The sequence below is a fragment of the Solea senegalensis genome, linkage group LG18 (assembly GCF_019176455.1).
Source record: "Solea senegalensis isolate Sse05_10M linkage group LG18, IFAPA_SoseM_1, whole genome shotgun sequence".
In the NCBI taxonomy this organism is placed as follows: Eukaryota; Metazoa; Chordata; class Actinopteri; order Pleuronectiformes; family Soleidae; genus Solea; species Solea senegalensis.
In genome coordinates, this window is record NC_058041.1 from 13,904,237 (window position 1) to 13,931,217 (window position 26,981).

The 26,981-nt window shown below is 41.4% G+C and overlaps 1 protein-coding gene across 2 annotated transcripts in view; it reads left to right on the forward strand.

Moving 5' to 3' along the window:
• Positions 1-3,180: 3,180 nt before the first annotated feature.
• LOC122758996 (dynamin binding protein) overlaps positions 3,181-26,981 on the forward strand; it is a 48,104-nt gene continuing 24,303 nt past the window's right edge. The window contains exons 1-4 of one of the 2 annotated variants that reach the window (XM_044013436.1): positions 3,181-3,580; positions 18,181-18,335; positions 19,239-19,361; positions 22,456-24,705. In XM_044013436.1, the coding sequence (XP_043869371.1) occupies positions 18,191-18,335; positions 19,239-19,361; positions 22,456-24,705 (2,518 nt within the window). In that variant the 5' untranslated portion in view covers positions 3,181-3,580; positions 18,181-18,190. Of the gene's footprint in view, positions 3,581-18,180; positions 18,336-19,238; positions 19,362-19,485; positions 19,516-22,455; positions 24,706-26,981 lie in introns of those variants that run through there. The other variant, XM_044013437.1, reaches the window with a different exon arrangement.

Here is a 26,981-nt window from a genome sequence, read left to right on the forward strand (position 1 = left end):
TTTTGCTCTGCGCCAACACTTCTGTCATTAAATGATGGTCGTGAAAGAAGAAGAAGAAGAGGCACAATTGTGTGTACTCTGTGCCTACAGAGCACTGGAGTGACCATCAGTGAATTCTGAAAGACAACAATAGACCCACAAACTGCCCTTTAATGAAAGTGGCCACTGTGTGAGAAGACAAAGGCCACATTTATACTGGGCCACAGATCTGGAGTGTTCCCTGGCTGTGTGTGTGTGTGTGTGTGGTTGTGCGTGCACTTGTGTGGACTTAGTTGGCAAAATGTGGCGTCAATGAAGCCCACCAGTGATCCTACAGTGCCAGACATTTCCCACACTCATTTACACTCGTTCATTGACCGACACTGGTGGGCTGCAGAGGGGTTTTATTGGAAATTACAGAAAAACTTGAAAAACTTGAAAGAAACCATTAGTGGTTCACAAACATTTTATTCCAAGTACCACCAAGAAAGTACTGAGCTGTCAAAGTAACAACATTATCACCATCATTAAAATACAGTGGTGTAAAGTCAGCTACAGACTTTACACAGGAGGCAGATTTATTCCCAATAAGACAATTTTACTCTCCTCACAGTCACTTCAGTATAGAGAAATGGAGAGAGAGAGATAAGGTAACTCTAATTATTGTATTTGCATTTTTTTTTTGTGTTATTTGTTTCATTTTCTACACACTACGGTCAAAATTTGTCAGCCCCACTCCGATCACATACCCTGATATCTACAGTAGAAAGAGTATTTTCTGATTTTTCTCCAAGTAACACCAGAGGAAGCTTGCGTACCACTGGTGGGACACGTACCACAGTTTGAGAACCATGTCACTAGATGGTACTAATGCAATTACATAATGAGTAGTAAATAGTTATTGTGCAAAAGTCTTAGACTACCACTGGCTTTGTTATTGGCCTTACTGATGGAAAATCATGTTTTGTGTGTGTGTGTTTTGAATGTGATCTTGTGGCATTTGGAGTGCAACGACGTGATTTAAAGATGGTCTTATATATTAGTAAGAGTCCAATGAGTTAAATGTCTTAAATAAACCTGATGTCACAGCAGCCATAGGAAAAAACACTTTCCAGTAAATGTTATAAATGTACTAACTCCACTTACTAAGTGGACTGGTTCGGTGCTTTACACTGGAGCGAAACTGGAATTTATAAGGCGAGTTTGTGGTTACACACAAATGAAAGGTCTTCTGGTCTTTTCCTCCATAATTCAGCATCACTACACGGCTGACACGTGCAAAAAAAAACAGCGTATGCTGACGTGTGCTGTAGATTCAGCTGTAAGTATGCACATTGTGCAGACTCTAAAAAGAAGTTGCCATAACGTGAAGCCAACAATACAAATGTGTAATAGATATATGTGTACATGGGACTGAGGCTGTTTTCATGTTTGTCTCTTTGTGTGAACTCTCCAGGATCTTTTTGTTTCCTATGACAACACTTGGGGGCAAAAGCAATCTGACTGGCTTGGTTTCCTGCTATTGTTCTGCATGTCAAGATCACACATGAGGAAGCTGTCACTACTGCAAACACAGCAAAAAAAAATAAAAAATTGGATTCAGTGATTAACACCACAATGCATAATGGCCATGTGTGACAAAAAGGTTTCCCGGTCTATAATCGCTTATGGAATAACTGTGATTTTCTCACTCTAAAATAAGGTTTTCATTGTCCCAGTGACTGTAAATAAAGGAGCTGCAGTTTGAGGAGAAAGCCACAAAACAAACAGCTGGTTACACCTTCCTGCTGAGTGTCAAACAACTTTTGGGATCCTGCTTCTCAAACTCTTTTTAACCTTTACTTTTACTCCTGACACGCTGAGGACTCTGAGGACTTCATCACACGTATCACAAGGCCCATAAACCGAAGATGAAGAGAAAAGAGAGAACACGCAAAGATTCACATCACTCAGTCTCAAAAATAGATGCTACTTCCTTAAACTGCTCTCAGCAGCATGTGTTCTGGGTGGAGTGGACACTCCAAACAAGTGCTGACCTGCACAGGAATGACGTTAATGAATTAAGGAAACGTTGGTGTAGATTTTAGTGCATTGTCCCTGCTCTAATAACATTTTGTGAATCTTTAGACCTCTCATGTATCTTGTTATGATATAAAGGTGATGTGAAACACTGTATCGTTAACACTATGATAAGGAGAAAGTAATAATAAAATTGATAAAAATGTGGCTTGTTCAGTCTCAAGAGGATCCACCATCATAACTCGTTATACTTTTATAAAAAGTGTCATTTTTAATACTAAAAACACTTCTCTGTAGTGTACAATTCCATTACTTTGTGTGATAAAGCCTGTAATGTATTGTAACTACTCAGAAACAGACTGCAGTGTTTAGGCAATTACACAGAAGGCCACAAGGGGGTGACGTAAGTCTCGCACTGGAGCTTTAACAGTAGAAATTACACCGGCCTTAAATGTCCAGTGTTTAAGAATGAGTGACATCTGATGCTGCGTTCACACCAAGCCTGAATTTCCACGTCGTGTTATTCACGCTGTACAAAAATACATAGTTACTGTACTTAAGTAAAAAATTCACATAGCTGTAATTTACTTTTCCCATAACGGCCCTCACTACATTTCACATAACTATCTTTGTTACTACCAAATTAAGTCAGAAGAAGAGTTTTCTAGTCTTGATGAGCTGCTTTACACTACAGTTTTCACCCATGCATGCGCTGCAACATGGGGTTAAGTGTCTTGATCAAAGGCACAGACGAGCAGAGCCAGGAATTGAACCCACAACCTTCCAGTTGGAAGACCACAGAGCTACTATGGCTCAATCCTAACTCTTCACTTTTTTACAGACAATTTTTACAGAAAATTACTTTAGATACTTATATTTTAAGACTTTTACTTAAGTATTATTAGAAAAAGTGACTTTGACTTCCACCAAAGCCATTTGCTGGTACTTTTGCTACCTATGCTACTTTAGCTTTATCTATTTTTCCAGTTTTCTTGAGCATTTCTATGTTGAGTTAGTATATTTTCCCTCAAATGTGCCTTCAACTATTTGTATGTTTTGTAATTAATTGTATGAGCAATATGAAACAAATAAAAACAGTTCTGTGAGCTAGTTTCTTTTCAGTCAGGCAGCAGGAGGGACAGCCGCGGGTCGCTGTGGAAAAGTGGGTGGCGCTCGTTGTTAAGTGTGTTGTAGGCATGGAGAGGAGAAGCTCCGCCGCCACCGCTGCTGCGCTGCCTGTCTGCTGCTCTGTCTGTCTGTCTGCTGTGTGACGAGATGACAGCTGATTCTGTCCACACACTCACACTCAGAGCCGTGTCACCCTCCGCAGTCAGCACACGCCCTCCACCCTCACGCCGAGATACAGCGCTTCTTCCCCGGGGAGACTGAGACTGTTTGCACCGCTGCCGATCGGGTCTGAGGGAAGGGAAAAAAGTTGTGTCGAGGAGAAAAGCAGCTCCGCCACTACCACATCATCACCATCATCATCATCGGGAGCAGCAGGAGAAGGCTGGGGGAGTTTGGATATCTGCTCTGACTGGATCTATCGTCCCGATCACACACTTTCCACTGGACTTCACAGGTACAAATTAGTAAACAATGTGACTTTTGATTCCCTGCTGGAAAAAAAAACTGCAATAACATGGCGTTAAAGTTTGTAATAACATGAATAACTGTTACAACCACGTCACTGTGGTTTATGTGAGTGTAATAACACTGTTGTATGTCTGATCTATGTGATCAGCTGTGTTCGTGGACATGGTGTATGATCCACGCTGATCTCAGAGCAGCCACACACACACACACGTACTGTGGATCCACAGCAAGTCACGTGAGCTGAATCAGTGATGACATTGAACACAAGTGCTGCAGAGTCTGTGTGTGTGTGTGTGTGTCTTCTGGTGGAACAAGTGATAACAAACTGACACACACAGAGCTGGGGAAATATTTTGATTTCTCGCTCACATTTCTAAACACACGCACATTATTTGTGATTCTGTTCTGTATCTGTTGTACAAGCCTCCTCGTGAAGTGGTTAAAATTAAAAAAAGTTAATTTACTCTGATGCTTGTTGTAAAACGTGAAGGTTTCTTTATACTATGATTTGAATGGATTCATTTAGAAACGTTTCCCGTTCTCCCTGGAAGTGTGCTACAGTGATTGTTAATTACTTTACTGATGGAGGCAGCAATGGATCAACAGCTTCTTGTGTTGCCTGTGATGCTACATTGCTGAGTTTTAGAGACACTTTCCTTTTTTCCCTTGTGTCCCTGCTGGCAGCCATGTTTTCAGCGAGAGAGTGAGCTTCCATGCTGTTTGTCTGTGTGTGGCAGCAACTCATACAACTGCTCTTTGATCCCTTTAATCCATCATTTTTTTAGGGGACTGTATGTTCTGTGTGGTTTTATGAAAGTGTGTTTCTGTGTTTGTGATTGAATGTTTTGCTCACACCAGTCACGTTTCTTTATAACGGTGCTTTTCCGCTATACAGTTCCGTGCAGACTCTGCAGCTGAGCGGTTGTGATTCGGCTCATAATCGCCGACCTCCAGCAGTGCTGTCGCTAAATACACCAGACTCCTCTGTTAAATATTGAGATTTTAGACATTTCCTTGCTAAATGTTGGAGATTAACACATGTTTTCACTATTTTCAAGTCTTTTTAATTGATCCACAGTTTGGCATTGTTTGGTTTGATTCATGTGTCAGCTCGTGACTCTTCCAGTGGCGACACACTCAGACCTATCAGTGGTTAGCGGTCTGTCGAAGTCACATTTTAGTGCAGATTGCCAGAGCAGGTACTAAAAAGGTATCAGGCACTATCCTGATGGAAAAGGAAAAAACGAGTATAAGTGAGCGGTGCTGTCGAGTCGTGCTGGAGCTGTGTTGTGGAAAAGCACCAATATGTGACTCATGGCTCCACTTCCATGAAGATAGAACCATCCACCGTGGAACCATCCAGACACTGCAGACAGTTTATACTGTAGTTACACTTCACCATCATCAGTGCAGTTATGTCTGCGCTGCAGTGTTGGTGTCATGAGTTGCATCAAAGGTTTTCTATTGTACTTTTCCTGCAGGGAACCAACTGTTGATCCTGAAGTGGATATTGAGAAGACTTGGTCTGTACACAAGGGTCGCATTACAGTGATAGTTAGCACTGTTGCCCCACATGTTCCTGGTTTAAATCCCAAATCCCAATGACCAAGGTCTTTTTGTTTCTGTTTGCAACTTCTTGTAGTGAGTGAGTGTGTGTGTGCGATTAGTGTGGGTACAAGGGCTTCCTCCCACAGTCTGAAGACATAAAGATGGGGTGTGAGGTGAGCTGGAGACTCTAAATTGTGTGTAGGTGTGATTGCGAGTGTGAATTGTTAGTCCTTGTATGTTGGTACTGTGATAAACTGGGGGACATGTCCGGGGTGTGTGCTGTTTTCCACCCAGTGTTGGCTGACTCCAGACAGACTGACTCCAGCTTCTCATAGGGGATGGTACTCATCTGGGTACTACTGGTCCGTCATAAATCCCTGATATTAGGAAAAGAAGTATGTCAAATAAGATCTATACTGTCTACAAACCATAATTGTCATGGGAGTTCTTCAATAAGCACAGATAACAAGATCATGTGCTGTTATTGGCTCTTTTGTGTAATTAACAGCTGTTTAAAAGACGTAAGAGACTATATCAGACTGATACTGTTGTCAGTACATATTCAAGGACATCACATCATCCCTAGCGCTGCCTACGAGCCTTAACGGATAAGTGGTTTAGATATTAGACATTCAGAAGTGTACAGAATCATCTCTTGGTCAACTGTCGGGTCTGAGAGCAGATTGTATCATTATTATCAGAGCTGGTGTGTGGGTTATCCTCCTCTTTTTGTGTGTGTGACTCACGCTTAGGTCAGGATTTTCAGGCACTTGCTGAATAATTAAACCCTGGCTACAGAGTCCTATATCAGCACCTGGTGACAAAGAAATGTGAGCTGCGTTTGTGTCAGTTTGTGGGTATTACATGTCTCACCAGTAGCTGACCTGATGAGTCCAGTCAGACACAGACACACCAGACTGTAGCTGCAGAGGCGCGTGAAGCAGAGGAAAAAGGCAATGATAAAAATACATTTGTGATGCACGGGGAAAAAACAAACAGGAAAGCTCCATCTTTTCCATTCTTTCATCCTGTTATGTAATGTGTCTCCAGAGAGGAGATGTGACTCAGATGTTAATGAAAAAAAAAAAAATGACAACATTCCATGCGTTCCTGCACCGTTTTCATTAGCTTGGCTCTGGAGGCAGAACGATGGAGGGAATAAGTTTGAACTGGATGAGGAAAAGAGGGCGGAGGTGTTTTGTGCTTGTATGAGCAGAGGTTAATCGACTAATGCACATCAATACTTTTAGCCAGAGTCAAATTAGGACGTTGCCCTCGAACACAGTGAATTTCAACCTGGTAATGTGTAATTTTCACACGGTTAAAACACGTCTTTCAGTTTCACCTTGTCATCACTGTCATAAGACAATTCTTATTATACTTTCACTATTGTCCTTTAGCTTTCAGTGTATCTTAATGGTCACATGATGAATTGTTAGTTTATTCATTTGGAATTTATGCAGATTGCTTATGAGATGGAGCTAAATTGCTTGCAGCAAAGCAATTAAAACAAAGAAGATTAAGTCATTAAAAAGGTGTCCGAAATTAAACAGTCTATGTCGAATTTAAATATAAATAAAGGTTTCTATGGACAGAAAGCACACTACTAAATACAGTGTTATTGTCATCTTTTTTTTTTTTTTAATTTTAGAATTTTAATTTTAGCCCCAGTGTTATCATATGTGTAATGTTCATTCATTATCACCATTGTTTCTCAAGCTGTGGTACAACACAAGTGTTCTACTGGGGTATGTGATCGGAGTGGAGCTGAAGAAATTTTGACCAGTGTGGGTAGAAAATGAAACAAATACCCCTCAAAAGGTATAATAAACTGAATAATATTAATTTAAATGACCTTATCTCTCACTCCATCTTAATCTAAATTTACTATCAGTGTGTGAGGAAGAGGATGATGATGAGAGAGTAATTGGTGATCGTGGTGTTATTTTAAGAGCTCAATGTTTTCAGGTGGTACTTGATATAGAAAGTTTAAAAACCACTCATCGATCACTCATCCTTTGAGGGTTGTGTTGTGGAGGTCGCTGTCGCCAATCACAGCTGACATGACACCATCCTATCACAGGACCAACACCTACAGGGACAAGCCAATAACTTACAACCACATTAAACACCTACAGTCAATTCAGAGTCACACTTTAAGTTCAGTCTGCATGTCTTTGGAATGTAGGAGGAAGCTGGAGTACCTGGAGAAAACCCAACACACACACACACACACACACACACAGGGGGAAAAATGCAAACTCTGCACACTGGCCTCAATAGAATCAGAATTTAAACATGGAACGCTCTTGCTGTGAGGCACCAGTGCAAACAAGTGGCACATGTTTTATATTCACGGGGGGGTTTTATTTTGAAGGAATGGAGAGGAGACACTTTTATGCAGCAGCAGAATCTGTGATTGTAAAAAAAAAAAAGAAAAGAAATGTGCAACATTGCTTCATGTTGATGTCAGATAAAATAGTTGAGTCTGGATAAGACTGAGAGGTTGAGACACACAGTGCGGGTGAGTCTGGGAGACTCTGGGTATGAAATGAAAGAAGACTAAACAAGAAAACACAACACAAGGACTCAGGGCAGAGCTGGTGTTAACATCCCTCCTGAGTGGACGGGACTTTGTCGATTATTTATTATTATAATTACCAATAACACTGAAAACAAGTTTAAGTAGGAAAACCCGGTTCACCCAAACTGACCAAGAGTTTGGGAGGAACATTTGATCATTTGTGGAGGATATTGAGTGGATTTTTCCAACACATTTCCAAGTCCTCTGCAATCATGTCATGATGCCATTCCAATGAAGAGAGATCAGTTACGTAACAGCTCATGTGCAAGCTATTAGGGATTGGCCCCGCTTTAGGGGTGCGGCATGTCCCAGGGCACCTCTGGGGTCCTCTCGGGGAAAACCCTCTGCCTTTCAATCTGACTAATATATCTGACAAGGCAGCCTCGGCCCTCTGAGCTCTCCTACTCCTCCTCACTGTGGAAATGTTTATGCAAAGGAGCAGTTCCACCCAGTGTCTGTATACGTGTAAGCAATTGATATTCAACACGTGGACGGTTGTGAAGGCGAACAAGGAGAGAAATGTGAGAGTGAGGCGATTTATGGAACGAAGGTCGAGATGAAACGGGAAGTTTGAACAAATAAGCACATTCCTTGGAGGAAGACCTGCGTGCTCGCCAAACTGCAGCAGTGCTAGGATCGATGTGGATTTTGATCAGTGGTTTGGCTCAAAGAGTGTTTCCAGTAGTTTTAATTTTTCATTAGTCGCACATTTGCCTTCCTTTAGTCATCAGGGTTCAACAGCTCGAGGAAAGTGTTATTTTTCCAGCTCTGTTGGATGCATTTAAAAAGTGGTGATCCATAGGCAGCAACATTGTGTCCTGGTAAAGGTGCAGCTCAGAGTCGCATTGATTCCAGGCAAATCTGACAACTTCTTACGCTAATTATATTGGTGCTGCATGGTCGATGCTGCATGCGCCTTCTGTTGGTATAAACCGTAACCACACGGTGTGTGAGGTCCAGAGAACCGACACAGAAATCAAAGGAAACAGACAATAGCTATGTTTACGTGTGCAAAATGTCTTTGTTCTGAAAAGAATAGTTTTACAATTCCATCATTCACATGAATGTATAATGAAATGATTCCATCGTGTACCCGTGCATCAAACGTTCAGTCAGAATGGACTATTCTGACATGCTCAATGTCAAAATTCTGCGGAAGTAGAAGCGGAAGAAGAAGTTTCACTTCCGCAGTAAACAACGCTGCACGTGTCTGCTGCAACAATTACTCGATGAATCAGTTATTAACCAAAGACTAAATTCATCGTCAACTATTTGGATAATTGATTAACCAGTTACTGTAAGTGCCTTTTAAAGAATTAAAAAAAAGGTTTTCTGATTTTTAAATGTGTGTTTTTAGTTTCTTTGCTCCATTTGTCAAGGAAATCATTGAATCATTTAGGTTTTTGGACATTTGAAAATATTGTCATTTCCAGGTTTGAAAACTAACTGACAACTACTAATTAACTGAGTCCGACTAGTGTCAGTTAATTAATAAATTCCTAATCAATTAAATTCTTAAAAGGCAAATGAAGCTGCTATTAATCATGAACATCCCTGCTTCCTGTAACGTGGAGTCAGTTCTGTTGCTCTCCTTGTCAATTTGTCTCTGAAACATTTCATTTATTTTGTTGAAATCACTTCACTTTCACTTTATTTCAGACACATGAAATCCTTTTCATGCCCTGACAACTAGTAATAAACAGTAATACCGAGCTCACAACACTGTAATAAACACAACCTGAATATTTCAATCTTCTTCACTCAAGTATTGCAGGGTTCACGGCGCATTGATCTCAGAGTAGTAGCATTAAAGTGCATTCAAGAAATCTTGATGCGCCACAAATTAGGTAGATGTTGCAGTATAGTTTTTCTAGAAGCAAACATTAATAAAAGCATTTGTTTTGTAACTCTTATATATGACGAATAGGCACAAAGGTTTGAAATGTTGTATTCATTTGACATGATGAAGAAAGTGTAGATCCACATCTGCTGTGACATGAGTATGAAAATATTATGTCAGTACAGAAGTGACCAAAAAGGGAAAAATGTATATACTGTATACCATATCAGTTATTGGTTCAAGCACCCACCAAATAGCAGCAAAACGTCCAACATCGTCATGGTAACTGATCGACTTTTAATAATCAAGTGAAAGAACTGAATACTCATGCCCATCCTTAAAATCTAGCGAGTGAGTCATGGAAAAATGGCAGATAAACTGCAGCCAAAATCTCCAGTTTCCTTTGTGTGGTCTGCCTCTGCCAGCTTTTCCACACTTACCAACCCCAGCTTTAATTGTTATGTACAGGATACAGTATAAACACGAATAACACAGTTCAGAGTGGAATATGACTGATGTGAGAGGCATTAAGCAGTAAATAGGCTTGCCCTCCTGCTCTGACTCAGCTCAACTGTCAACTAAGAAAACAAGTCAAAGCTGCTTTGTTCTACGAGACCTGTCTTGGCGAACCGGGGATTATTTTAAAGGGCTAGTCCAGCGAGAATACGGTTATGGACACAAACGTGTTTGTCTCCGTGTTTTCTGTTCACATGTTTGACTGGAAGAGAGGGCTTCGCCTAATATTTCAGAGTTTGGCATCTTTCGGCGTTTGACTCAACTTGCCAGATGTGTTCTTTTCCTCCAGCTGGCTGGAGCCACGCAGTGTTGTCTCGTCTTGTTGAAATGCATTGGACTGCGTCTCTCTCACTGTCTCTGTCCAATACTTGCTGTTTATAGCAATTTTAATTTGATTAAAGTGCAACATTGGTGCCATAGTGCACGTGCAAGGGGTTATTTCTGAGTAGACGATAAGATGAATGTTATAAACTGGGGGTGTGACGTGCAGGGCTTCAATCAAACACAGTTTTTTACAAAGTATGCAGGAGAGAAATGCCTGAGCCTCACTGGATGTTAGTGCAGTGCTTGAGGGCTGTGTGGTTGATCTGCTGCATCTTGTGTCTGCTGTGGAGCCCGCTGCTTTGTTTTACATAGCATTTGCATTTTAGAAGGGCTGCAACTTTATATATAATGAATTGACTACAAAAATGTTGATTCTTTTCTCGATTAATCTGGTGCATAAAATGTCAGAAAATGTTGAAAAACTAAATTAGTCATTCCAGCCCTAAAGCATTTCTTATTAGTGTTATGGAATAGTGTTGTGTTGATAGTGTTATGGAATTCCTCACTCCTTAATAATCGTTCAGCATACTGTAAATCAAGTGATCTGAGAGTGAACGAGACTTGTGCACCTCTTCTAGGCTCTGTTTACAGCCTTGGGGAAATCTGGCTCATGATGGGAGACATTGATCAATCACAGAGCAGCTCAGAGAGAGACAGCATCAGACAGACAGAAGCAATGGGGACATTGAGCTAATAAAGTGAGACGAGTGCAAACACTCAAAAAAAGTTTCAGAAGTGAATTATAGTGCTCATAACAAAACCCACTTCAGCAGCTTCAGAGTGAATGCTTCTTGTCCCCACCTGCCACTATGCTACTGATGTCTCGACACAAGCACTCCCTCAATCAGGTCTGATAGTATTGCTTGACACGTGAAGATGCAGCATTCTAGTAATGTCCAGACCTGCAACTAACAATTATTTTCATAATCGATTATTTTCTCGATTAATTGTTTGGTCCATAAAATATCAGAAAACCTTAAAAAATGTTGATTGGTGTTCATCATACCTGGAAATGATTGACTTTAAATGATTTCTTTGTTATCCAGAGCAAAGAAATGATGTTTTAATCAAGAAAAAAGCTTCTAAACCCGCATCATTTCTGTTCATGAAGAGCAAACGGAGGCAGAGGAACGACAAACAACAAAATGACCAAATCAGCCCACCCGTCCTGCAGCTCCAAGAGCTCAACTAAATCACCTCATATGGTTTGCGTGTGCACGGCGCATTAAGTCTTATATTCACTCAGATCTTAACCAGCACATGCCACTGGGAGCTGTGTGCAGCACTGACTCTGTAAACACAACCTCCACATGACTTGTGTTGACAACTGTCAGTTAGTCGGAGCCTTCAAACCCCCCCCCAGCCGAACGACAGATGTCCCACAGAGAGCCGTGCGGCGGTGGCCGTCGCCCACCTGCTTGTTTTGATGTTGTTTGGGGGTTGTTGTTTTTTTTGTTTTTTTCAGTGGACTCAGCGTTTCAGGACTGGAGGACTACACTAAACAAACACTATCAAAAGACATCAGCTGTCATCCAGCTCACACCAGAGGATTCTGTGTGAGTCTGCGTTTGTCTGTGTCTCTGTCTGTGTGTGTGAGAGACATCAGTGCACAGGCTCGTGCCAGTCGTGCCGCTTCAGGACATATGAATAGAATGAATGGCAGCATGGTGTGTGTGTGTGTGTGTGTGGTGCTGGCAGACACACACATAATGAGGTAGCGGTTTCATTGTTGGCATCAAATGACCCTGTTCAATGAAGAGACATAAGCAGATAAGTCAGCAGATCACACTTCCAGTGCTCTTACACCAATGTTATTACTGTACTGTGTAAAACATCTCTAATTTATCTGTTTATCTCTTCATAATAAGAATGATAAAATCTTCAATGTTTATGTACTGTAAAAAACACTTTGAAATATAATAACACATAAAACTATAGATGCAAAGATGTTTGTATAATGACACTTACACAGGTCGACATGTAACGTCATAAAAAAAAAAAAACAGTGTTTACAGTCCATGTTAGTGCCACTGTAAAGATTCTTCAAGTATGAGGATGTTTCAGTGACGTGTCTCAGTTCAAACAGTTGTTGCTTTGTTCTGCTGTCAGTTGTGAGGTGTGTGTGTGTGTGTGTGCGCGCAAGTGCGTCAGCTGTTGACTTAGCGTCTGTCGTAATCCTACTACTTTCTCCAGGACGTTGCCAAGTGGAACACACGAGTCTCAGTATTTCTATCACTTGAATAATGTGCAAAGAAAACCAAGAGAATTATTTTGAATATACAGTGAAATAGGATTTAATCACTAGTACTTGCTTTTAGTACTGCATTGTATTATCAGGAGCCTATTTGATGATACTCAGGTCTTGATCAGAGTCCATAAACCATAAAAGAGGAGACACGCCTGTGCTGTGCCCCTCACACTTTTCCAGGAAATGTTCTGCAGTGGTGGGTCAACTGCTCGTACTGTTTACGTCAAATGTGTGGAGGTGAATTCTTGTTTACACCATCCATACTTACGTTTGTTTTGTGTTGACAGTGGTATCATTTGACACTGGTTGCATCTTATTTTGAAAGGTTGTCTCTACGCCTCTGATACGCCCATTTCTCCTGGTGTTCTGTTTTTCTGTCACTGTCCAAACTTAAATAGCCTTTAGTCAGAGCTGTTATGAGACAAAAATAACCACTGACAAACTGAAACACTAATATATGACTGGAGCACAGTGACTTTTAGAAAGACAGGACAAGGGGAAGACTCTTAAAACTCAACACCCAAAAACATTTAGTCATTTCCATCAATCTAATACTAATTACTCTGAACTAGAATGAATGGAAAAATGACCTGCTTTGCTACACACTGGTGGCAGAACAATATCTTAACCAGTGGAACATAAAGCAGACAGTCTTCCTGCTCAAACTCTGTGACAGGAACTAAGAGGACCACAGAGACAACAAATAAGACTTTTCTCTCTCCCCTGCTCTTGTACTGTATATCCCATATCTTCTTAATACTTATACTGCAGCACCTCATACATTTGTGCCCTTATATGCCACAACACGTTGTTAAAAGCTGTAGTGCGTAACTTGTCAAATGGGGTTCAAAATGTTGATTTCATGCATTCACTAAACAACTTCCTGCATGCACCGACAACACAGCTGCTGCTGTTCCTGCAGCAGCTCTGGGGAGTTCTTGTAGGGAGCAAGTACCAGACAGGACCGCCTGAGGCACAGGGAGAGCCGGGGAGGGAAAACTATTGCGAGGTAAAAGCAAAAAGGTACAGTCTAAACATTTCAACATCATCAATCTATTATTTTTCTTGTGCAGTGTTCCAGTGAGTCTTGTTGTCAACTGCCAGTGAGAGGAGTGAAAAAACCCCACAGATCAGAGTGGGCCACTGACACACTGACAGAGCTGGAAATATCTCTAAGGAGCTTGTCTGGCTGGATGCAGAGCTGAGGATTAACTTCAGGAGAGCTGCAGCAGTGCAGTGACTGTCTCTCTGCAGGTCCTGCTGCTGCTGTTGTCAGGTGGAATAGAGGTTTGACGTCCTGGCTGGGTGATGTTTGTTAACTCAGCTGTGTGTTGAGGGAAGTGTTCTTGTCTCTGTTGATTAATTTTCTTAATTGATCAAGCAGTTGTTTGGTCCATTATATATCAGAAAATGTAAGCTTGCAGTGTATTTACTGAGAGTGTGTGTCTCTTGTTTTTACTTAAAGACCTAATGGCATTTATTAACAGTGTTATTACACTTCTCAAAGCATTTTGAAGCTTTCTCTTTTGTCCAAATTCTAGGGGATAACTGTAGAGCAGCAACAGTTTAATCTATTTTCATGACAGATTAATAAGTCTAAAGAGTTGTGTGTTTTTAGCTTCTTTTTAGTTTGACTACATGTTGTGGTTTCCTTGTTCCTCTATTAAACTTACTGTTTGGTTAGAAAAATAAAAAAAGTTTAGGAAACACTGATGGTCATTTTTGACCAAATGAAATTGTGAGTTGCAGCCGTAGAGTTGTTAAAGTTGGTCTGTGATTGGTTTGTGGCACTGCACCAACAGAGGAAGTATGTGTGTGATTGGAGTAAACGACACTGTGACTATTTGTGACACTAGTTGGTGACGGGTGTCTGTGTGCGTGTGCACATAGTCTTTTAATAGTGATAGATAAGGACCGTATAGGAAGTGGCCTTATTCACTTGGACACAACAGGTCGGGTTGTGACCCTGCACGGTAATCATCACCGTCTGCCTCATGGAAACTGTTACTCAAAGATGGTGAAGTTCTCACCTGCCAGCATTGGTACAGTACATGCATAGACATGATGTCTGCAGGTTTGAATCAGAAATAAGCAGGAAGATGACACGCATTGCATGTTGTTGACACGGACTGTAAACATTCAGTTTCACATTATGTCTGAACAGTTTCACATAAAGAGATGTTTTTGTTGTTTCCTCTGTGAGTTTTTTTTCCTGTTTGAAGAAGGTTAAGATAAACATAAAACCACCTTATCTCACCATTAGAGAATATTCTCTAACTATAAAATGAAGTTTGCAAACAGTCCGCGCTCTTGCACTAGAGTCCATAGAGAAAATCAGTGTTTTTTTAGCTTGCTGAGATACAGGAGCTGCTGGTCTACTGCTGCCATGTTTTGGTCATTTGTGTCACTTACTTAAATCTATACAAAAGCTTTCAAACACAGAAGTCACAAAATAACACATTTGAACTTACTAGTGGAGGCAACTGGATTAATAACTCATCTGTGCCATGATGTAAAATTGCAGATTTTCTCGAGCGGTGTATAAAAAGCGACAGAAACTTCAGTTTCCAGTCTGTAAAAGCTGTCTAATAGCTAAGATAAAGTGATTCTTTAGATATCATAGACTGAAGCTGAGTCCAGGGCCATGGTGATGTTTGTTGTCAGCAGGTGAGAAAAGAGCCAGGGTTCAAAATAATAAAATAAAGTCTTGTTATGATGAGTCCTTCACAGCTGTTCAGCAGCAGGAAATAAAACATTTAATAAAAGACTATAGGTTTCATTTCCTTTGCACTCAGAAAGTGAGACAATGATATTAATAAAATGGACACAAATTGCCAGATGCAATATCACAAATAAATAGAATGAATGCAATTAAAAATATATATTTTTAAAGCAAATCCTTAAAACACAGGACATGAGGTGATGGTTGATTTGTGTTGGCGGGGCTTCCAGTGTGAGCTGGAGCTTCCTGGAGTACAGCGGTGTCAGAACACGAGGAGTGTCCTGCTCTTGTAAAAGAGATATTTTTTTGTTCACGAGAATCTCCAAAGTAAATGAATATTTAGAGTTATGAAATAAAAACAAACACTCTCTCAAGCCACTTCTCGTTAAGGTCTTCTGTCGGAGCCAAGTGTTGAGTTTAATGGTGATTGAAAAGTGAGCACACAAACTGCTGGTCATCTGGAGCCACATCCAGGATAACCTGAGCTTTGTCTTTTTCCAGAGACTGTAGCACTGTAGTTGGGCTTGAGTGCTGTTCCTCTCCCCTCCTCCTGCTTCACAGGCCCATTTAACAGAGGTCCCATTGATCTGGACTCTTCTCTAGTTTCCCATCTCCTTGAGCATGTCCACCCACACCTGTTGTTGGTCTGTCTCCAGATAATGATACACAAGAGCTGCTGAAATACCTATTAATGCACCCTTTTAGTTGTTTATAAGTAAACATAGTATACAATACTCCTTGCATCCCGACTGCACATGGGAGAACAAATGCATAGCTGTTGAGTGTCAGACACAGACAGAAAAACTGATTCTCAAACCAGCTTTCCGTTTGCTCTTTTAAAAAGACCAACAGGATTACATGTCTAAGTGCAGGAGTGAAAAAAAACTCAATTAGGAGTGGATTTAGCCAAAAGAAAATAGATTTTTTGATTAATTTCCTTCATTTGAAAGATCTGTTATCAATTCATAATCTGAGATTGGGTTGCAGGAGTAGCAGCTCTAGCAGAGGGCCCCAGACTTCCCTTTTCCTGGCCTCATCGTCCAACTCTGACTGGGGGATCCCCAGGTGCTCCCAGGCCAACAAGGAGATATAATCGCTCCACCTAGTGCTTGGTCTGCCTGAGGTCTTCTCCCAGTTGGACGTGCCAGGAACACCTTTCTAGTTAAGTTGAGCTTCTCATCTCTAAAGGGAGACCCCAGTCACCCTCCTGAGAAAACCCGTTTAGGCTGCTTCTACACATGATCGTTTTCTTTCAGGCAAGAGCAAATGCCATTTCCTGTATCCTCTGTACAAATCTGTTGAGAATAGTCTCACACGACTGCAAGCTGTTCACCTAAAGCCAACAAGCTGATTCTGCAGATTTGTACCTTATGTACTTCTAGGCTGGATATTTTAAATTTATGAATTTAAATTTTTTATAGTTTGATTCATCACTTACAACTTCCCTGTAGAGTTTCCAAATTTTGTACAGTTTGCAGCATAAATTCTGTGAAAATATCTTTCCTAACTAAGTTAAATTGCTATGGAGACTGATTTTCCTGGATTATTTACATGGAATTGTAAATTGAAACAAATCATGATCTTGTGAAATGGAACTGATTCAAGAAATGATTAGCCCTATACTTCTGATGAATGGAGTTCCACTCTAGTGTCCCTCTTGTATTTGTTTTAGTGATGCAACTAAAAAGGTTAAATCATCATTTTACTGCAACAAAACATGTTTCCACTACTAATTGAAATCTAAAAACTCCTAAAGTTTTCGCACACAACTGAAAAGAAAAAAAAAAAAAACTAGGTGGTGCTTTGCGAACCTAAACACACCAACACATGCATCCACCCCTTTAATGAGTTTGTACCACCCCTCTGCAAAACTAAATGGAAATCCGTTCAGTAGTTGTGAAGTAATCCTGAAAACAGACAGACGGCATTGAAAACATAACCCGAGGCTGTGAAGTGAACCATGAATGCAGTATTGAGTGTGAGAACATTTTCATGAAACTTGAAAAACTACTTGCTGTGCTCTGTAATCTGTAATGTAGATTGTGGGTAAAGGTGTGTTGCCTCAGTTGCCCGAGTTCACAGAGCTGTAGTTATTGTTCTTCTTTAAATCTTGTTAACTGATAAGAATGCGAAGAAACAGAGCCTTCTTAAGTGTAACGCTCTATTCTCGCTTGCTTCTCCTTTTCTTTTATCTCCTTGATCGCAGGTCTCTCACACTCTTCCCCTTTCATTATGATTCAGAAAGACACTCCTGCCTTACAGAGAGGCCGATTTACACATGAAATAGCCTCAGAGGGGCTAGATATCAACATTGGGCTACTGTTTCAAAGAACATGAATGTAGAAGAGTGGTAAATCATTTATGAATGATTTCTCCAATGAAATCAAGCCTGCAGTTACATGTATTATAGACAATAATTTCCTGTGCTCAACTTCTATGAGATGTATAAATCTGAAATGCAAATATAACCCCCTCTCTTTATGGCTCTGTGTTTTCAAAGTCATTCAATGTCTTTATTTATTTTGCGGGTCAGGTAACTTGATGTGTGGTACTAATAAGTGTGTCAATGGAGAAGCAGGAAAGACATATTATATGACGGACCGTATATGGCCTGCGGGCCTTGAGTTTGACACAAGTGCGGGCCATAGTAAAGTGAGCCTTACGTAGAAATTGCACTTTCAGATTTTTGTTGTTTTACCCCGGGCACACAGTCCCCATTCTCTGTGAACGTCTTCATTAATTACAAAATGAAATATTATAAATATCAGAATCTTTTCTTATTGTCTCTGTCTGTCTCTCTGCAGGTTATGAGTAATGGAAGCGGGGTCGGTGGTGCGTGCCGTGTTCGAGTTTCTCCCCAGTGTCTCTGAGGAGCTGCCACTCTTCCCCGGCGATGTCATCGAGGTGCTAAGTGTTGCGGACGAGTTCTGGTTGCTTGGCAACAAAGATGGTGTCACAGGTAACGTGCCTACTGTAATTCATTTACCAAACACCTCTTGGAAATTATTCATTGACCAATTCAAAAGGATAGGTGTTACCGATATGGCTGTAAATTAGTTTCTACATTATGTTACAATGTATATTGTGATTTAGGTCATGGTCATTTGTCATCTTTTAAAAAAAGTGGGTCCTCATGTTTTCCAGCTGAATGTCATTTATGGTGGACGATGAAGGGAAATCCCTTCAAAGCAAGTACAGCTGGGAAGTGAGCGTGGGTTTGTTTGGCTGTTCTTGGAAAACATGTGATATCAATATAGCAAAGAAAAGAAGCCACTCCATTATCCTGACCCAGACTACTGTATGATCCAATGCTGCGACTCCTGTACTGCACTATACTAGAATATAGTATAGGCTCACAGATTGTGTAGTTAAAAGGTCAGTTAAAAAAGAACCATATTATTGAATCCCATGGTTTTGGTAATATCTTCCAGTTATTTAAAGCTTAATTTCAAAACTGTATTTGTCTTGATATTTACTATCATAATCTTTTATTTAATGTTTGTGGTCTTTTTGATATTGGTCAGTTTTTAAAATGAGGCAAGTCATAGCAAACTAAAACAGAAGGTGTGTTGTTTAATGTAGTTGAGGACATTTTTTCTTCCTCCATTTTCTGATACAAATACATAAAGTATTTACTGGTATCCTCACTTACGTATGTTTAATTAGGATTATTATGATGATAGTACAGCAACGTGGCACTGTGTCTGTCTAATTGACCAGAGTGAATGTAGGACACTCTGAAGACACAGAATCGAGGAAGTCGTAATTGTGGGTGTTCCCCTTTTCTTAAGGAAAGGCAGCGTTCTGTTGTCTTCACTGACGTCACTCGTGTGCGTATTCCTCCCTGCTGTCCTGTCTTCAGGTCAGTTCCCCACCACCTTTGTGGAAGAGGTCACTATTCCCAGCACCAAGCCTGGAGACCAACTGTACGTGTGCATCAACGACTTCAACTCAACAGAAGTGGGAAACTTGTCTCTGAAGAGAGGTACAGACATGTTGCATGAACTCACACACATACACAATGCTGACTTTTTTTTGTAACTTGTAACTCAAACTCTATGTTTTAAATAGCATGAATGGTATCTTTAATGAGAAATGTTCTCTCTCAGTTTAATGCTTCATGTTGATGTCGTGCTCAGGTAAAATGTTTGTCTTGTTTTGTTGTGTGCTTGCATGATCAGTAATATAGTTACTGTTGTCTTGTCTCCTTTGCAGTTTACTGCAGCCAAACTCTCAGCTGAATGTTGCCAGTTCCAAATAAATATCAATTAAACCTTCTAGTATTTCACATAGGATATGAATTTGAGGTCATGACAGTTTGTGACTGCAACATCTTCAATCCAAACCCCAATTATGGATCAATAATAAAAAAAAAAAAAAACAAGCAAAACACAATGTCTACATTTCTTTGGGCCATTGTTTTCACAATGGTTTAAACCAAAAACACTGTGGAATAATAAACATTTCTTTGCATTTTCAATTGTAGGTTCTTTCCATTTTTTAAATAGGACCTTGGGGGAAAAAAAACAAAAACTTTAATAATCCTACATAGGATTAGGTAAAACCCACAATGACTGTAATCTCACTGCACTGGAGGTTCATTTCCAAAACTCCACACTAGATGTCCCCATATGCCAAATTAAGATTGACTGCAGCAAACAGTCTTTTCTTCTCAGATTCTATGAAAGATTCATGGCATGATTGTTGTTGTTTTCCAATATTTTTATCCAGCAATAGCCTCAGGAATAAATAATTGATGAATGCAGCAAAACAATAAGTTAAGGACTCAAATGGTAGCTCCCAATTTTGCTCTTCAATGGCCCCTGACTAAGTCATACATATAAAATTCAGTGCACCTTTTCCCTGTAATATTTTAATTGAAGACAAGATGGTGCAAAAAGTTGGTATATTTACACCATCATGAGTAAATAACATTTCCTGGATCAGAGGAAGCAGAGAAAACAGGTCTCATTGGCCTTTTGAGAGCTGAAATGTTCATTTCCAGTATAATTTTCCATGATCGTATTGGCAGCGCTCCAGTTTTGGCCTCCGACACAATGGGAGGTGGGGCCACAGGTCTTTGGTATGTGACCTCCATGACTTGTGTCTGACCAGTCAACATTCCTGTTATCCTCTGTTCTCCAGATACATAAGCAACAATGCTGACCTAATAGAGGTGATCGGAAAATGGCGAGAATGAAGGTGAAGTCACCCGATTTCAACCAAGTCTGTTAAATTCAGCTGTGTCCACTTAAACTCTGTTAAGTCAAGTATGTGTTCCCTGCCAGGATGTTCTCTGTTGGGCTCACCTGCTGGCTACTATGAAAACATGGACATACTTTACTCATAAACTCAATACTTTCAACTGGCTGCACGGGACAGTGAATACAATATAGAGTTGTTTCCCAAACTGTATACAGAGACCCACTTTTTTAAAGATGAGAAACCATCACAGCCATATTCACACTATAATTCATGACAGGAGCTGTGACACATGTGTCTGCTCTATAGAGGCCACCATGTTTGGACAATCTAAACATATTTTTTGAGTTTTGATGCTTAGTGATGGCTACATGTGTGTTGGAGAACACACATGGAAGAGAAGTTGAGGAACATTCAACTGAAACAGGAAACTTCACCAATAGATTTCACACATTATACTTTTAAATACTTTAGAAATGATTGCACCCCCGTCTGTTGTGTAAGTGGAGAGTGTGTATTAAGTGCAGTGTTACGTTTCCCCCCCCAAGAAAGCAAAACTTAAAGTTCAGGATTCACGCTTGGGAAACAAACAAAATGACAAAACGCTGCCAGAAACAAGCCATTGAGTTCTCTTAGGGATGGCAATGTGAATAAAACTAACCCAAATCTACCCACGACCTCTTTCTAAATCACAGATACATTTCAAAACACACCCAATACAAAGATCTTGACCCTCTGGAGACACAACCCCAACTGAGCAGCGAGTCCTCTGCCTTATATAGTCTGTCAGCCACTGATTACCCTCAGCTGTGGGAAAACACAGGTGCACCTAATCACTCCTAATTAACAAAGACATCCGTGACCTACAATCTGCATGCAGTTTTTTTTGTCTTTAGCTCAGTCTTTTTCTTCATGAGCCAACTATCAATATGTTGTGGGAGGCTGTTGAATTGTGGATGATTATGGTAAAAAAAAAGTCTTACTGTGGTGGGAAATGAACAAGTGTCCTCATCCTCACTCTTAGGATTACATGACATTAAATCTTAAATAAAACGTTATTTTGCAACCAAAATACAGTTTTCAGTCTCCGTCTGTGGGTTCGGAACCAGTCTCTAATAATGAGCGGATTAGCACAATTGTGGATGCTATCATGTGGAGAGAATGATAAAATATAAAAATATACATAATTCAACAGTAAAACAGTGCAGTGTGAGTCATATAAAACATCTACAGCCAAGCCGAGTCCAAGTCACTCAAAGTTCATTTAAAACATTCTGAGACCAGTTTGTTTAAGATTGAGCTGTTTTTGTACATTGTTCCAAGCTGATGGAGCAGTTTTTCTCAACTTTTGTTCCCAACTTATTGCATAAATAGGTAATAAGTAAATTATTTTTAATACGGACACAACACCAGAGAAGAAGAGCGGTCTTAGGTTAATGATTTTAGACAGTCCAACTGTTAATTAAACACTTATAATATTTGCAACAGTGTACTACTACATAAGTACTACTACTACAAGTAGGTCATACATTTACATTTATTTATGTGACTATAGTCATTTATTACTTGTTATATGTCTTGTTTTGTTTGGTGTTTTTTAAGCAAATAGTGTTTCATCTTTATGTCTGAATGTGCAAACAATTACAAAGGAAATCTGAAATCAGGACATTACATTATTACATCATTACAACATACAGATACACAAGAAAGACACCAGTAAGCCGATTACAGGAAATCTGAAATCACAACATTACATCAATACAACATACAGATACACAAGAAAGACACCAGTTAGCCAATTAAAGCCAAAGCGTTTGTAAGATTTAAATCTTACCTGTTATTTAATTTACTCAAGTCATTATTTGTTCTCTTTCTAGGAGATGTGGTGGTCGGAGAGGCAGCAGGGTCCATGAGCCTCGGGGAAACGTGGCAGCGCGGCTGTAATGTTTGGGGCATCCGTGGTGTATTCCCCACCTCATGCGTGAAGGAGCTAAATCTCTCGGGTCGCTCCAGGCAGCTGTCTGAACGCTCGGCTCAGGCCCAGGCTTCAGAGCTGCCGCCCTATGCCCTGGGCCAGGCACGGGCCCTCATGAACCTCCACGCACAGCTCAATGAAGAGCTGGATTTCCGCGAGGGGGACTTGATCATCATCACAGGCCTGCCTGAGCCGGGCTGGTTCCAGGGAGAGCTGGACGGTCGCAGGGGGATCTTCCCAGAGGGGTTTGTGGAGCTCCTTGGGCCACTCAGGTCTCCAGAGGAGCCTGAGGAATGCCAGTATTTGAACAATGACCCTCAACAGTTCAGCTATGAGGACTCTTATGATGCAGAAGAGGGTACTGAAGAGAGTGTGGAGGAAGGGGAGGTTTTTTTGAGAGAGGAAGAGGAAGAAGAAGAAGAGGAGCACAGGGAAAGTGTTGCAGAGGAAGAAGAGGGCAGTGTGTATGGAGTGGCACTGTATGAGTTTCGGGCCATGGAGCCAGGTGAGTTGGACTTCGATGTTGGGGATCGCATTCGAGTTGTTAACACTTTGGAAGACGGGTGGCTGGAGGGGGAGCTGCGAGGCCAACGTGGGATTTTTCCTCATCGATTTGTTAAAATGGAGGATGACGGGCAGAAAACTGCAGAGGAAACAACTGTTGTTGAAACAAAAGAAGACAAAAGGTCCAGTTGTACTTCTGGATACAGCTCAGGTCATATGTGTCCCAATGGCCCAGAGAATGGCTCTGAATGGCGGCAGTGTGAGGATTATACAGTATGGGACCTGGATTACTTTGAGAGGACTGAGGAGCAGAGGTGGCAAAATGAAAACAAAGGTCCTGCGGCTCAAGCTAACAGCAGAGCACAGACAGAAGAGCACAGGAAGCCAGACTCCCCGCCACGTAGACCTGTCGCTCCAGTTCAAAGAGGTCCAGGGAGACCCAAATCCACTCCACCAGCAAGGCCCACACTCCCACCACGACCAAGCCTGCCCGCACAAATCCACAGGCACCACAGCCCTTCTTCTGGCACACATCGGTCTAACTATGCTGATGGTAAATCTCGACTGCTGCAGCCAAAACGAACTCACAGTCTAACCCTGCCCTCTCACACTCAGGCTGGCTGGTCTAAAGACAGTAGACGCTACCAGAGGCCACCACCAGATGTTGGCTCCCCCAGTAACAGAGGTGCCACTCTCGGCCAGGCTTTGATTCACCTTGTAGAAAGTCACAAACGGAAGAAATTAACTCGCCATGCTAGCGTCAGCGACGCTGACATGATGATGGGCGGTGCTGAGATGCGGACACATCCTCGACAGGCGTTGCATGGCTCCAACGGGGTAATGCCGACGTCCATCACCTTGGATTCCCTGGCAGCCTCGGCCAGTAACTTGGAGGCCAAACTATCGCAACAACTTTTTGAATTTGAGAAAAGCTTGACTTCTTTATATGGCGACACTCACATGGGCTCTGCTGCTTCAAGGGACACTTCATCTATAGGTGACCTGAGCCAACAATCACATGTTTCTCGGCACTTTTCTATTCTGGACTTTAGCAATGAAAGTGATATTATTCGAGGTTCTTCACATTCCCCTGTGTCTGACCTCCTGCAGTCAAACTCTGCATCCTCCACACTTGAGAGGCGCAGGACACTCCGGCCTCCTCCTCCTCGTCCAAGAGTCCACCGTCCCGCAGCCCCAGCTCCATACAAACCTGCCCGCCCGGCTCCACGTCCCCCTCCTCGTCCCCCTCCAACCAGCAACGCCCCCACAAGCAACCCCATCTTCTACACACCTGAAGAATCTCCCGCAAACCTCCTCGACCACATCACAGAGGATCATCCAGAGTTCAGTGACCTCGCAGCTGCCCAGGAACACGAAATTCAGTGTCAGCTGGAAGCAGAGAGAGAGCTGGAGAGAGAAATGGAGCTGGAAAGTCAGAGACGGAGGGAAGAAGAGCAGAGATATCAGCTGCTCCTGCGGCTACAAGAGGTGGAGCACGACATGGACGCATATGCACACACGGCAGAGGAGCTCAGGGCCATGTTGGAGGAGGAGGAGGAGGAGACGGCCCGCATGCAAGCTATGGAGAATCTAGAGTTCTGCAACTACACGTTGGAGACGCTGGCCCTAGAACAGCAGCAGCTACAAGGTAAGATTGTTGGAGATTAAATGGAGATTGTGGGTGTGTTTGGGGAATGTCAAGCCTTTATTAGAATGTGCAACATAAAAGATGACAGGAAATGAAAGGACAGGGAGGAATGGGGTAAATCAAACTCAGGAATGAGGCCCCACCTGAACCAGAGAAATTTGCAAGTCACTGTCAGGTCTTTATACCCTTAGCATAGGAGAGCGTTTAGTCATTTATGAGCCCTAGGGTGGATTGTTCTAAAGATAAAGATAACATGATAAAAGTTCAGGATGTTGGAGACAAAGTGTTGTTTTTTCCCATAGTAAGTCTTTCAGTGCAATCAAGAGGTGTGAACGGCACACAACATAATAGATGTAATAAAATAAAGTTCTAACTGTGTGTGCAAAGAACTAAGTACTGTCAGAGTAAGTACAATCTGAAGTCAGTTATTTAGCTGCGTGATGCAATAAAGTCAACTTTACATCATCATTGTTTACTGCGATTCTGTTGCCTGCAGGTGAGTTCTTACATTCATTCATTCATAACACGAAAGGATAAAATGCTTGGGTCTATGATATGTTAACGATATAATAACTGCTTTATCTTGCTGTTACACTTTTCTGACTCAAAACTGAAGCTTTTCTTTTTAATTGCTCACTCTTTGCACCAAAGTACATAGAGAAAATCTGCTGCCTCATTCGATCAGCTTGTGTCACTAAAGGTAAATCGAAACTTAGGAGTTCAAACACCAGTGTCACACAATAAAACATTTAGACTTGCTGATGGAGGCAGCAGTGGATCAAGTGCCCATGTGTGCTGTGATGTAAGAATCACTAATTTTCTCTATGGAGTTTGGTGTGGGAGAGGGAGCAGTTTACAGACATATGACACATTTCCATTGGGTTAATCTCCAACAACTACCAGGGAAATCTCTATATTTAACAGAGGAGTCTGGTGTATTTAGGGGCGAGGCGAGGTGAGTAGAGCCGGTGGAAATACGCCATTAGATTCCCAGTTGAAAAAAAGCTGTATTACAAAGAGATAGAGCTGCTGACATATTCTTATTCAGCTGACATAAATCATAGTAGGTAAACTGTTATTAAGTGTTTACAATTTTATTTTTTTTTTCTCTTTTGTTGTGTCCCCCACTGGCCATGTTTTCAATGAGAGCAAGCCTACCAGGTTCTTGGTGAAAGGTTCATGTAAGGGTCACACACAGCACAGTCAGCTCTGACTCTTTCAGTGACATTTAAAAAGTCATTTTGAAAAGTGAACAAAAGTGGCAGGATTAATAGGCTGCAGTCGACAAACAGGACACTTCAATTGTAAGTGAGCGAACTGTCAGATCACGATCGGCCAAAGCTAATTGACTTGGATTCTGATACAGTACTTAGTATCTGGGTGCTGTCTTTGGCACTTACACTTGCACATAGGTACGATGTGCATTCCTGCATAGACCAAGAGGCACATGGGCCTCTGTTTCATTTTACACACACACACACACTCTCTCTCTGTCTGCATTAGTCTCTGTATCCTTATTTCCTTTCTCCGTCTCCTTCCTCAGACTTTTCTTTAGTCTGAGCCTTCCATCATTGTCGTCGTCCTCTGTTCTTTTACAAAAGCAGTCAGGAGACTGAAGACTCTTTGTGTGGGCTTGTGGGATTTTCGCAGTAGTGGAGACACACAGATTATGTCCCACTTTAGAGCGGGACCCAAATTGTGGTTGTGGCGAGCTGTGGCATGGCCTGTGACCCACCTCTCCACACTGTTAGGGCTGGTGAGGGAGGTCAGCGCCAACCGAGCGACAGGTAGGCTCGATTCAAGATGTCGTGTTGATGTGTGCTGTGTTTATTTGACAGCTGATTGTCCCTGTTGCACCAAATTGGCTTTTTTGCTGTTTGACACATCTTGTTTTGCCCACTGCTGTATGAACAACTCTCCTCTTACTCGTCACTGAGGCACAGCAGCAGTTGAGCTCTGTTTCTCTGTTTCTGTTGGTCTCGATCATTTTAGACTCAGCACTGAGTGCCTCCTGTGCTGAGAACCAGCTTGAGACTCTGAGGCTCTCTTGGTTTGAATATATGGCTGTTAGCACTCACACAAATGTTACCTTTTCAAGCATTTATTAAAACACTTGAGTCTGTAAATATATTACAAACACTCTGTGTTCACTGTTTTTGTAAGTTTGTAAAAAAAAAAAAAAAAATTGGATTTGTATGAGTGTCGCTGTTCTATTGCGCCCCCTTTTGATAAGTTTCAATCACATATTTAAATCAACACGGAGAATTGTAAACACT